The sequence below is a fragment of the Dermacentor andersoni genome, chromosome 10 (assembly GCF_023375885.2).
Source record: "Dermacentor andersoni chromosome 10, qqDerAnde1_hic_scaffold, whole genome shotgun sequence".
NCBI lineage: Eukaryota > Metazoa > Arthropoda > Arachnida > Ixodida > Ixodidae > Dermacentor > Dermacentor andersoni.
This window is the reverse complement of record NC_092823.1, coordinates 140,433,636-140,447,414: the sequence shown is the minus strand read 5'-3', so window position 1 is coordinate 140,447,414 and position 13,779 is coordinate 140,433,636. Positions and strand designations below refer to the sequence as shown.

The window sequence follows — 13,779 nt, the reverse complement described above, 5'->3', positions numbered from 1 at the left end:
GAAATACTTTGTCGCCTCTGTCTCTGTTTTCTTTTGTCCAGGTCCACTTACAAAGTTACTTACAAGCAAATGGAATGGCTTTCTCAACGCAAGTCAGTTATGGAAGAGTGTGGCAGCAGTCACATCGTTTATGGTTGAATAAAAAGGATGTTTAATGTTCATATGTACTTTCAGAAAATTTGTAAAACTGGTATAAGATTGCTGCTTATGAAGTGACCACCGATTCGACTCTGCGTAGAGGTTCTGGATCGGACTTGTCCTGAAACCATCGGTCACGACACTGATACACAGATGGTGAATGGAGTTGAGGATCTTTAGTGCACTTGGCGTTGTGGAATCATAAATTAGAGCTCCATAATCAAGGCATGAGCAGACAAGACTGTTACTTAAGTTGAGGAGGCACTTTCAATCACTGCCCCATGCTGTGCACCGACAAAAGTTTTAAAAGGTTCATTGTCTTCAGGCATTTTGTCCTCAGATGCTTCAGATGAGAAATAAATGCGAGTTTAGAATCTAAAACGTTTCCTAGAAACGTATGCTCACTGCTCACAGAGAGCGCATCTCCACTGATTTCAATACTTCGGACTGGTGTTATGCCTCTTGTTTGTAAAGAGTACGCAAGTACATACCATACAAAATTTTATGTACCGCAAAACCATCTTTATCTGCTCATTTGGATAATCTGTTTATTCGAAGCTGCACTTGCAATATTACATGACTTCAAACTAATCTGTATGTCATCTACGTACACAGAATAGAACATAGTATGGGAAATAGCCGTTCACAAAAAATTCATTTTCACAATGGAGAGCGTACAACTAAGAACACTGCCATGAGGAACACCAGTCTCTTGGGTAAAGACATGGACAAGGCCTGGCCCACCCTTACACGGAAGGTATGGTTTCACAGGTATCTCTATTGTATTTAGCATGTTGCCACACACACCCATAGCGGAAACATCTCTAAAAATGCCGTAGCACTATGTTGTGTCATATGCTTTTGCAAATCAAGAAATACCGAAAGAAAGAACTGCTTGTGTATGAAGGCATCCCTAATGTATGCTTCAATGTGGACAAGGTGGTCCGGTGTCGACCTCCCTTCTCTGAAGTGACATTGAAGAGGATCTAGTACTTTATTGTTTACTAAAAAATGGATTAGGCACCAGTTCACTTTATCATAGAGCTTGCACAGACAACTTGTCAGCGCTATTGGTCTGTAACTGCTTGCTAAAGCCGAGTCCTTGCCTTGTTTAAGTATCGGAATTACAATTGCTTCTTTCCAAGCAGACTGAATGCACACAGCTGTGCACATGGCATTAAAGAGAGAAAGGAGTACAGGGTGAATATCCAAATTCCCCGAGTTTTCCAGGTTTTCCCCGAGTACCTTTGCAAAATTCCTTGAGCGACACAAGATTTTTTTTTACGTCAGGACAGGCTGACACCATGTCGGCCAATGCTGCCACTTTCAAGTAAACATGCTAAAAAATATTAAAAAATGTACTTAATCCAGTTTAAATAGAAAGGAGCAGCATTTAGTTTATTGAAAAGGAAATCAGAATTGGAAGGGGTAAGTAACATGTGCAGCAAATAAAATATATGCGAAAAAAATGGTCAAATTGCAAATCGAGTAGAACATTCGCAAATACGAATAAAAAGGAGATGCATACAGAAACAAATGTTTTCGAATATCCCTTTCAGTCGCGAATTATTACTGTCTGCCGATACATGTGTGAAACATAGATGGTGCTTGAAATTCCACTGAAAGCAAATCAAGGTGGTAGAGCGACTCTGAGCATTTTATGAGACACTATAATTCTAGAGTAACTTAAATATTTGAATATCGTAAAGTCGGTCATGCTATTCTTCATAAAAAAAAATTAAATCCTCTGCTCGAATTACATGCATCGGTTATTCACTGGCCTCAAGCATTTCAAGGAAAAAAAAAAATGTTATATATATGTATATATATATATATATATTTCTAGATTGCTACCGACATGCCCCAACTCAAGCGTCCCGTAAAACATGCTGGTCCACGCACCAAAGTGGTACTCTGTAACGATGCATTTTGCTTCTGAGGGATATGCAAGTAATTTAAGTTATCGGAATGTTCAATTTGCCCTAAGCTTAATGTTTGTGTTCTATTCCTTGCTACGACTGCACAGATATGGCATAAATAGGTCCTGTCCACAAATGTGGACGCTGTGACTGCAGGGGATATGAGCTATTTTTATCAACTGATAGCAAGCTCATTGGTATGAAGCCTGAACTTTGTCAAAAGTGAGATTCTTTCTCAACAGCTGGTGTGTCAACCTTAACTGTCCTGACATACTCTCAGCCAGCAGAAAACGCCTCAACATTCTGCTTCACTGCTTTTAAGAGTTTATGTTGGTTTGGATGAGGGACACCCGCATTTCAGCGTCAGCCAAAACTTTTTCAAAGCTCAAGCTCCTTGAAAGAAGCTTCCTTTCTCGTTTATTCCTCAATATGTAGGTCCCTTCTGTTCTCATCCTACTTCCACCATGTGTTCACCCTGCGCACCATTTAAAACATCCTCTTCGTTAGTCGTACAGTCACCGTCTGATTTTTTTACTCCTAGGTGACGCGAAAACGTCCAAAAAGTCGGGCAGCTCGAAAAAAAATGAATGCACGTCTTTTACAGCGGTTAAGGGCTCAAAATCGCCACAGGCATGTCCAAAAAAGGGCTACCAGTGCACTTATTAAGCTTATCAGTGCGTGTACTGTGACAGGAGATGGCGAGTGGATGTGTGTATAATTAAGGAACAGATACTGTGTCCCGTGACAATTGCCCCTTCGCACGCTTGCTGTGATTCACCGCGTAACTTTCAGTAATTGAGGCAAAGCCAACTTTTGGGAACCAGCATAATGCAACGCCCAGTGCTTTCCGAGCTTCAAAGCCAATCGCGAGAAACACAAAGACTGAGTCGGTAACATTGCTGACAGTGGCGAATTCATTCAACGAAAAACCCAGCACCAAACGGCAATAAGCTCAATAGCGAACGTCGAAGCAGCTAGGCCTAGCATTTACCGCGGTGGCGGCTACGGCTGCCAGCAGATCTGCGAGTGAGAGCGCAGATTCGAGGCGGCGAAGTAATAAAAACAGCGGCAGTGGTGGCTTTGATTAATGCCATTTCGGACCTACAGTCATGGCAAAAAGTCCTGAAAATTGGACGCCGAAGGGTTCTGGCATCCAAAATTTCAGACGTTCTTATACACCGACTCCATCCATCCGACTCCATCCGCGAAGCCATCCGAATAATCGAGCGTCCGGAGAGTCAGTCGTCGACTGCACACTGGCAATTCGTCACGATCCCTCTCTGTTACGCGAGCCAGCATTAGCACAACTTTCGTTCCCTTTCAATAAAATTACAGCTAATTTTCCCTGACAGAAGCACAAATTTGCTGAGTTTGCCCCGAGTATTTCCAGACTTCAGAAACCCTGAGAATTCCCCATTTTCACGGTTGGTAGACACCCTGGGAGTTGTTTCAGGGTTTCTGAATGAAGGTACTTGATCATTTCATACATTATGCAGTTGCCATCTGGTGCGGACTTGTTACAAGAATTCAGAGATACAAAGAGTTCAGCTAGGTTAAAAGGACGATCGTATGCAAGAGGCTGTTGCTCCGAGAGTTCTTTGACTTGCAGGAAAGTGCATGTAATGCAATGCACTAGGGATAGAGTCAAAGTGTTCACCTAGAAAATCTGCCTAATCTTCCAGGCTGCTACCTTCGGTACTTAACAAGGGTAGCAGGTTCGAGTCTCAGCCCATTAGGTTATTCACCCTATTCCATACCTTTGCCTCGTCCATATATGTACCTCTCCCAAATCTCTCTTTTTGCATGTCGATGTGTTCTCCTACCTTGCGATTTGACCTGTTTGAAATTAATAAGGTTTTCAGTGGTTGGAGAATTGCAAAGCAATCCCAAGCTTTGTTTTGATTATTGCCCACTTTCCGACATTGGTCATTCCACCATGGGATGTGACAATTATTACCCAGTCCATTAGTTTATTTAGTACATTTTGTTGCAGCGTCAATAACAAAACCTGTTAGGTATGCGACAGCGTCGTCTACATTAAAATCAGAAATGTTGTCCCCCCCCCTAAATATGCAATTTCTCGAAACAGTTCCCAGTTTCCTGATTCGAGGTGCTATCGAGAGAAATGTGGCGAGCACGCATCTATTTTGTTAAGTTTAACATAATTAGGAAGTGATCACTCCCACAGGGGTTCTTAAGAACAGACCACTCCAGGTACGGAAATAGTGAGCTCGAAACTATGCTCAAGCCTATGGACGAGTAAGTGTTATGTCTAACAGTGTAGTACGGTGGTTCTTTCTTGTTCAATAAACATACACCTGAAGAAAACAGAAAATTTTCTATCAGGCGCCCACGCGTGTCGCACCGCGAGTCACCCCAAGGGGGCTATAAGCGTTTAGATCACCAACCACTACGTATGGTGGAGGAAGTTCATCAATGAAGCTTTGAAACTCTCTTTTAGAAAGTTCATAGCAAGAGGGGACGTACATCGAACTAACTGCGATTAACTTACCAAACAGCCAGCTCAGACTGCAACTGCCTCGAGGGAAGTTTGGAGTTTTATTTGCTGACATGCGATGTCCTTATCGACTATTACGGCTACACCCCCCGAGGAGGCGAGTGCATCATAGCGGTCTTTGCGGAAAGTGGCATATTGCCATTGAGAGTTAGTCTTAATTTTAGGTGTGTTCCTTGGACACACAGCACTTTTGGACTGAATTTGTGGAGGAGTTCTTTAACATCGTCAAGATTGTGGAGAAGTCCTCATGTTCCATTATAATATCTGGGTATCCATAATGATAAGGAAGTGCTGTGTCTAGCAAAGGAAAGTTAGTTTACAGGACCCTTTGACGGTCGTGTAATGCAATATTTCTTTTTCTGGAGTGGTTGAAAGAATCTTGCTGTTCCTTTAAGTGCAGGCATTGTTTGACTAAGAGTCGTGTCCATTGCCTCCTGCAAAGCGCTGGACACCCGCTCTTGTAAGCGGTTTGACGAGAGGACCTCTTCTCAAGGAATGAGGCCCTTGAAACAACGAGCCCAGAGGTCAATGGTCCCTTCTGGGACGACGTAGCAGCGCTAGCCATAGCCACCGAGGGGGCAGATGAGGCCACCCCCAGCTGTGTGTGGGCCGGACAGCCGCCAGAGGTGGTTGGGGCGCTGCCCCCTGATGCGCACTTCGGCAAAGCTATTCTTTTGGCAGGAAGAATACCCGCCTGCGTGCCTCTTTAAACGAAATATTCTCTTTTATTTTGATAGCCACTTGTTCTTTTTTACAAGATGGGCGGGACTGCGAGTATGCAGCATGCTCCCCATCACAATTCACACAGTGTGAAGTGTTCTCGCATGATTCAGTTGGATGGTCATGCTCACTACATTTGGCACAGGTTAGTCGGCCTCAGCAGTTCTGAGAACTGTGGCCGAACCTTTGGCATTTAAAGCATAGGAGGCGATTTAGAATATATGGCCTGACCCTGTTCTTCACATAGCCTGCCTCGATTGTCTTGGGCAGCACACTTGAACCGAATGTCAGAATAAGATGTTTAGTCTATTTTTTTACCATGGCACCTCAATTTGATTCATTTCACATTGATCACATTCTGCTCACTTGAGCCTTCAAGTAGTTCAGCCTCTGTCAGATCAATCAAGTCGCTATTGGATATGACACCAAGGTTGGTGTTCATGCTACTATGAGAGATAACACAGGTAACGTCCCTACAGGACACAAGATTTGGCAGCCTTTCGCATTGATTCTTATATCAAGGTCTGACTCGTTGGGGCAGATCCATATACACATGCAAACGAGGTGTCTCACAGATAGACTAGGCGCTAAGTGCCATCTCATATTTCTGTGAAGCATCTTGTTTGCAGTATAAACAGATAAAATGCGTTTCCTCTGCACAATTTCTTCTCATTTCAGCAAATTTCTAGTACAGCGACAGCCCTGTTCACTACGTCTGTGAAACTGTGAATGTAACAAAAACTTATCATGAATGATCTGGTGTAAATTCGGCATGACCTCGTGAAAAACAAGATTCCATTAATTCAACTTAATGGAACAAGAACAACAAGAAAAATTTGAAATGCTCAAAACAGTACTCACTGATGTTGTAGACTTGGAGTAAGACTTGATAGCTGGGTCATCATCCCTGTCATCTTCCAAACCAAGGTGGGAGATGCTTTGCTCTACCACATCCTGCAGAACAATACAGAGGAATCTTATTGTTGTATACTTGGCAGGAAAGTGGTGTAACTACACACTAAATGGTAGTAAGCACTGACTGGCAAGTACAAATTTGCATCCCTTTACGTGCATTGCCAAGAACAAAAAAGAAATTAGCGACACCAATAGTAGATGTTAGATAAAATACATACTAAGAGGTTTCTTTCTATTTTCCAAAAAACAGCAAAAAATTGGCAGTTCCACGCTTTCCCTGCAAAGCAGCGAAAGTTATGGCAAGGTATAGCATTATGCTGAAGCTCCTTGAATGGTGTTTTAACAATACACAGGATCGACATGTTAACAAGATTCGGTACACAGCACAAACAGGGCCCAGCAGCTACGAGGCATCAGGCAAGGCTGGCGTGATAAGCAGCACCTTTAGCAGCGTGCGTTGCAAGCATCTCACTCATTGAGGAAGGAAAATCTGAGGAGGGGCCCTGACATCACTCTGTGTAAAGCTAAGTGACACCAGAAGTCGGTGTTACGCCACCATCGAGTTGGGCCAGATACTCCTCTCTTGTTTACATTTTTTGCCTTTGCGCACTACCATAGACGCAACCATGCCGGGCTGTGTGCCGTAGCAATCTGGCCAACGGTCCAATCGCAGTGTATTCCACTGCGATACAACCTATGGCAAACCCATCTCCAGTTTATGAGATCAAACACACATGCTGGTCGTGGCTTCATCGGAACCATTTTGCTTTATTGAACACGTTTCAGGGGGGCATTCACAGTGGAGGTCTGATGAGACACAGCACACCAACGAACAGTCCGGCAGAGGAGAATGTCGTTACGTGTTTAAATACATCGACCGCGGCCTAAGGTACATTGTTCTAACGGTAAGTGAAGCTTCACAGAAACAAAATTCCGTGGTGCCGAACAGTAAGTGCGTATGCGTGCAGTTAGCGTGTTGACTGGGCCTACATACGTACAGGCATATGTTCTTCTGTTGAGCCTTGTTCACTCTTGCACCGCATACGCCAACCTTCGCTGAGACCCTTGAGCACACATTCGTGCCTTTAGTACTCACAGCAGCCACTTCTTTCCCATCCTTCAACGTGGCTGCTTTACGTGTCACAAATGCATTGTCCGTTGTAAAATGCTGGAACACTGCACAGCTGTCACTGACGTACAAGATGTTTATCAAACATAACCTGAAGCACAGCGGTTTCAGTCTGTGATGACACGTTAGCATGAATCCACTTAAGACTGGAAAAATATCCCCAAGTCATCTTTCGTTTGTGGTGTGGTGTACGGCGTTGCATGCACACTCATTTCACACTGTTCACTTCTTCCAGTCCAACCTGACCACAACAGCTGGGAGGGCACAATCAAGATAATACAGCGGTATGAAACACAGTGACTAATGCAATCCAGCACACACAATGCCTTTGCCATGGTACTAAACCCACGGAGCAACACGTGTGACCACACAAAACCCTAACAAAGCTGCCATCGTGGCCCGAGAACATGTTTGCTACAGTGAAAGAAAGAAAAAAAATACAGCAAGAAAAAAGGAGAAAATAGCATGTGACTTCCGCCACATTTTTCTTGGCACGGTAACACATGTGCAGCAGCCACACGCCCGTAGCTTTCCCTTCATAGCCACAGAAGGTTGTTTGCTAGTATAACTGGAAGGCACACAGTGAGCCTATAGATTAGGATCTATACAGACTGGGTCAGAGAGTTGTTGCAACTACTGTATATTCTCGTGTATTGGCCGCACCCATGTAAGAACCGTACCCAGAACTTCGTTACGAAAAAAAAAAGAATCCCCAAAATGTATATTTAAAGATTACCCATGCATGATACTGCACACCCTTGATTTTTAAGAAGGTTGGCAGTGCTATCTGTTGTGTGGTGCAAGAATTCCAAAGCCTTTATTTTTAAATCAAAGGCAACACAAGGCAACCGTGCCAATTTTCGGCGCCTACAGGTAGCAAAAGCACAGCCTCCGAGAAGCTGCCGGCACTGGTCTGTGGGGCGTCACCATTTATTCCAGCTGGCAGGTGACGCACTACAGGAATAGCCAAGAATAACCAGAGCCAGTACAAGCGAGTACTGTAGTTCAATAAAGGCAAATACGACCGATGTTTAAAAAAAAGAAAAAAATTTGTATTTTTCTCCGTGTAATGGCTGCACCCGTAATTTTCACCCTTCAGCCCAAATCTCTGAAAAATACCTGCACCCATTACATGAGTATATACGGTATGTTTTAATTGTTAGCATGTTTTCTGTAGGTGCATATCAGACTTTTACCTAAGTAATAATACGTAATCAACTACAATTTTTGGTAGATCCATAATTGATTATTTTTACTCGGTAACGCTGACTGTAATTCAATTACTTTTTTCAGTAATGAATTACACTAAGCCAGTTATGTTACTGAAAAGAGAACGCCAGGGGCAGTTCCATGCTAGGGTTGCTAGCCACGCACAGCAGCCTTGCAGATGTGTGTGTTCAGACAGGCCGGCCAACAATTAGGCGCTCAGTATTTCCTTCTTCATCTCAGTGCACCACTAGATGTTGGCCAACAAATTGATCCGGCACTGCTATATGTCTTGAAAGCGAGGACCAACTGAGTCAATGATGCTAGGAAATCACCTAAGCATGATTTTTTTACCTTTTCATTGACCCTGCCACAAGCGCCTATTCTGAGCTTCAGAAACAATGAAGCACTGCGCTGCAGTGAGAACCTGGACCGAAGCATTGTGACACTGAGTAACCACAATCTTGTATGCAAGGTGTTCGTGCATTACAACACTTCTCTTGTCTCCAGCACGCACATTGAGATTTTTCAGTGTCGCTGCAGATGTCTTCAAAAAAAAAAAAAAAAAAAGAAACTTTTAATACAATTGTTAGTGTGTACCCAATAGTTATAGGGTGTATCCACTGATGTAATCAATGTCACCATATTGTTGCATAGCCAGCACGATAAAAAGCTGCACTTATTTTCAGTTCACTCCTCTCCAGCACCACAGTAAAAGCTGTGAATAGAACAAAATGGCATATGTGGCGTCCTGTAAATACTCCGCATACATAAGCTAGTGTTCTGGAGCTGAAATCTCCCTCCAAGTATTCTCTATCATCTTTATCTTAATGCTTTCTCACAAAAAATTTAAAGGAGCTGATAGGGTCATTACGAAACATGGTTACAGCACTAAGGAATATGAAACACTGCATGGAACTTTATCTCTGGCAGCACTAAAGCCTTTTCTTTCTTTTATTGTCCTTGTGGTGCACATCAGTCTTGCACGCCACTGCAGAACCACATCCTTTCACATACTTGTACTATATCCAATATGAGGGTCTACAGGTGTTCAGCCTCTTTTGTTGAAGCCTGTTGAACCCTATACAAACACACCAGTGTCAGGTATAGTCTTCATGCACTTAAGCACGGACTACATGTACACTTGTGAGCACATGAAAGCTCACATCTACACATGTACGCATATCTGCAGACCATGCACAGCACCTTGTGCACATCCAAATGTGTGTGAGCGCGGATTTGTGTACCAGACAGATATGGCCGCTGGCGATGGCTCATGTCGCCACATGCCTGCAACGTCATCACACAGAGACCAACCAGAGCATGTAGTTGTCCAAGCGTCTCAATGGCAAGAGCGCTCATCGTGCTACGTGCAATGTTTGCTAATAAAAGGTAGGGCTGGAGTAGACAACACAGATGTTCCAGTCCGACTATGTTACATGGTGAGGACCAGCTTCCCCTGCACTGGCTTCACCGCTGGATTGTAGCCAAATCTAGATTGCACATTTTGAAACACTATCAAAAGCTCAATGCGAAGCAAGGTCTGTTCAGCTTATAGGCAGCAGTGAGTGCATACTGACACACGTCCCAGGTAGACCTAACCACCATTCCTTGCTAGTCACAGCAAGGGCGTGGGAGTGAGCTATTGCATGCCTGCACACGCTGGGAAGTGTACTGTGGTTTTGGCTTGTACCAGGTGTTTCAGTGAACATTTTCAAAAATGTGTAAAAATTACCTGAGGAAAATGGCAAAATTTCTAGTCTGTGAGCTGGCCTATTCGAAGAGGTGGGCATTACTTAAAAAATTGAGATGCATAATCGACGAATTACCAAAAATTCACTAACTACACATTTAACTAATTACCTTATGGCACATATTGCAATTTTCAAATTCTAGCTGGGAAGTTCGTAAGGCAGGTCCACTTGGAACGAATTCTCAGGATGACACCAGTTCTGAGATATTAACTACCGAAGTTTTCAGGGAAATGCAGTGGCGTTCCAGTTAGCTTTGAGCTTCAATGAATAAAATAATGTTTTGTTAAAAAGTAAGTGGGACAATGATTCACTTCTACCACAAGTTTGACGGCGCATATCTCATCCACGATAATTTATAAACTGCAGCATGTGCCATAAGGTAATCAGTTGAAAACTTAATTAGCAATATTTTTCTTAGTGGATTATGCATTTCAATTTTTTGTGCAAGTAATCTCTGCCTCTTCCGAGTAGACCAGCTTACGGGCTAGAATTGTGCCATCTGCCACAGGCAATTTTTTTAAATTCTTGAAATTGTTCGCTGAAACCCCCTGAATGCCTTTAACCTTGTCCCTTATGTTATCTGCGACGTTGCTAGAAAGCACACACCTGGTTTAACGTAAGAGGATCTTCATCAACCAGTGAATCCACCACGGAGGAGGAGTCCAATGGGTGTCTGGCACGATCTTCAAGTTCAGCAAACTTCTCGTGCACCTCTTCCCAGCCGTCATCTAGAGAGAGAATGCAATCACTGTATCAAAGAAATGCAGTTGACTTCCATTAGTTCGACTCCAGTTAACTTGATCAAGCGGTAAATTTGATCCTGACCAAAGGTCCTAGGTGGTGCCCCTGCATTTCTATAGGCCCAAACTTTAGTTATTTCGACCATAAAATTGGCCTTCACCAGACAGTTTAAGCTCGACCAGCCAGCACGCCTGCACCTGACCCTGTGGTGACCCCAATAGCAGCCTCTTTAGTGGCAGTGTGTCTAGCAAAGCTTATGGCACAGCGAATGCATTGAACACAAGTCATTGTTTGTTGAAAACACTTATTTTCAGCCTGCTTTAGAAAAGTTTTCAAACAATAACCGTAGCTCACAATGTCCTATTACAATATTTACTCTATCTTAAAGCGGGCCTTCTTTATTTTCAGGAATATTGCTCCTAGAATTGCCTGCGCAGTGCAGTCAGACACGAAACAAGAACTGCTATTCCGGTGTTCACACACTTTACCACATGACACGAATGTCTTAAGAAACTGCGTGAAAAAGCTGGCTTTAGGAAACCAGCCGCCACTGAGCTTCACTTCACTTACTTTATTACCTTAAAGACTACCGTTTATGTGGTATTACATAAGGGGTGGCCTAGCAAATTAAATTTACAAAGAACAGTCTTCATGTCGAAAAATGTGCTGTGACATTTTCTGCAAAAGTTGCTGGACACGTGACGGCTGCAATGTCACAGGGAAAGCAATTCCAGTCCACTGCTGTACAAAAGAAAAATGAGGCAGCTAAAGTGGTAGTGCAAGCATGTGAACATGCAATATGATATTGGTTAGTAGTGCGGTGAGATATGCACGTCAGTGGGATGATGTAGGGTGTGTGAGGAAGCTGTGGAAAAACTTGTGAAGCAAACAGAGGCTGGCGATGCGGCGATGAACAAAGATTTAGATGATATGCTTATGCTTATAAAGAGGGATGATATGCTTATGTCATATGAGCATGAAGAATGAATTAACCTAGTGGCACAATTCTGCACGGATCCTAATTTGTTGAATAAGTATACATGGTGCGGACTCTAGATGGGCGCCACATATTCTAATTTAGATTTGATTGATTTATACGCAAGAAGTTTGATGTTCTGTGATGCGTGACGCAAATGAAGCTTTAAAAAACCGAGAGATGTGTTCACTAATGATATGATGTTGGTGACATGTGTGCACCAGGAAAGAGTGCAGGATGAGGTGACACCTAGTTATTTATAGCATTAAACTTGTTCAGCAGTGGATTTAGAGACTCCGTACGAAAAAAAGCAAAGGAATAGGCTGATGTAGAAAGGAAACAAGTTTGCATTTAGTACGATTAAGCTTCATTAGCCAAAGATTGCACCACTCCTGTACAAGGTTAAGGTCATTTTGGAGCCCAGTCTGGTCACAAGGGTTATTAATTATGCCAAAGATGACACAACTGTCGGCCAACATACAGATATGAGAAGATACATGGATGGGTAGATCTTTAATATATATTAGGAACAGAAGGAGCGCGAGAACATACCGTTGGGGGATGCCCAATGTTACTATGAGGGAGCTAGAACGGTAATATTATTATGGGGAGAAAATATATGTATTTACACTGTATACAGTTACAAGATTGTAGCTCAGTAGCCAGGGTAACACCATCTACCGATCGTCAAGACACTAAAGCCTCCTCTTCAACCTCCCAACGTCCATTTGTCCACAGCCGCACAATCTTGTACGTGACATTAACCCCCGGCTGCAGAAGCCTCGTCTCGATGCTTCCTAGGGTGTCGAATCAGTGTGCGAGTTTTAGGGCTATAGTCGCAAAACATGCACGATATCAGTTCTTGGTGGGGTATAAGACATCGAAGTCACAGGTGATATCTAATATGTGAGGCAGGTGACTTGGCAAAGAACTCGGTATGGCCCGACGTATTGTGGCAGCAGTTTTTCGCAAAGACCGACGCGACGGGAGGGTAACCAAAGCAGGACATGTGACCCAGGGCTGAAATGAACGTCCCGGCGACGACTGTCATAAGGGTGCTTTTGGATAGTCTGAGACGCCAGAAGATGGTCACGGGCACTGCGATGTGCTGTGGCCGCGCGAACAATGGCGTCCTGAACATAGAACGTGGTAGTGTTGGCCTCGGAAGGGAGCAGCGAGTCAAGAGGCAGAAATGGGTCACGGCCAAATAGTATATAGACAGGAGAATAGCCAGTAATATCGTGATGCGACAAATTGTATGCAAATGTCACGAAGGGTAGGGTGCAGTCCCAGTCCTGGTGATCAGACACGTACATAGAGAGCATGTCCGCGAGTGTACGGTTGAGACACTCGGTAAGTCCTTTTGCCTGTGAGTAAGAGCAAAGAACGTCATTGACAACCTTAGAAAGAAAACAGCGGCCTATATCAGTGAGTAGCTGACATAGGGCACCATGATATAGGATCACTTCATGAAGGACAAAATCAGCCACGTCAGTTGCACAGCTCGTAGGGAGGGCCCGCATTATGGCATAATGTGTGGTATAGTCCGTCTCAACGGCCACCCACTTGTTGCAGGAGGATGAAGTTGGAAGTGGGCCAAGGAGGTCCAGGCCGACACAGTAAAATGGGATAGCTCAAGGTGCCCAACGGGAGACAATGGAGGCTCCTTGTGGCGTTGGCAAAATTCGCAGGCAGTGACGTAGCTTTGAACAGAGCGATATAGCCCAGGCCAGAAAAATTGCCTGCGCACACAGTCGTACATA

General features: G+C 43.7%; 1 protein-coding gene across 5 annotated transcripts in view; it reads right to left on the bottom strand.

Annotated features, from left to right (window-relative positions):
- Window positions 1–13,779, bottom strand: part of Patr-1 (Protein associated with topo II related - 1) — a 246,701-nt gene that overhangs the window by 212,600 nt on the left and 20,322 nt on the right. For all 5 annotated transcript variants that reach the window (XM_055078308.2, XM_072285096.1, XM_055078309.2 and 2 more), the window contains exons 3-4: window positions 10,906–11,027; window positions 6,157–6,249 (exon numbers count right to left, since the gene is read on the bottom strand). In XM_055078308.2, coding sequence (XP_054934283.2) covers window positions 6,157–6,249; window positions 10,906–11,027 — 215 coding nt within the window. The remainder of the gene's footprint in view (window positions 1–6,156; window positions 6,250–10,905; window positions 11,028–13,779) is intronic.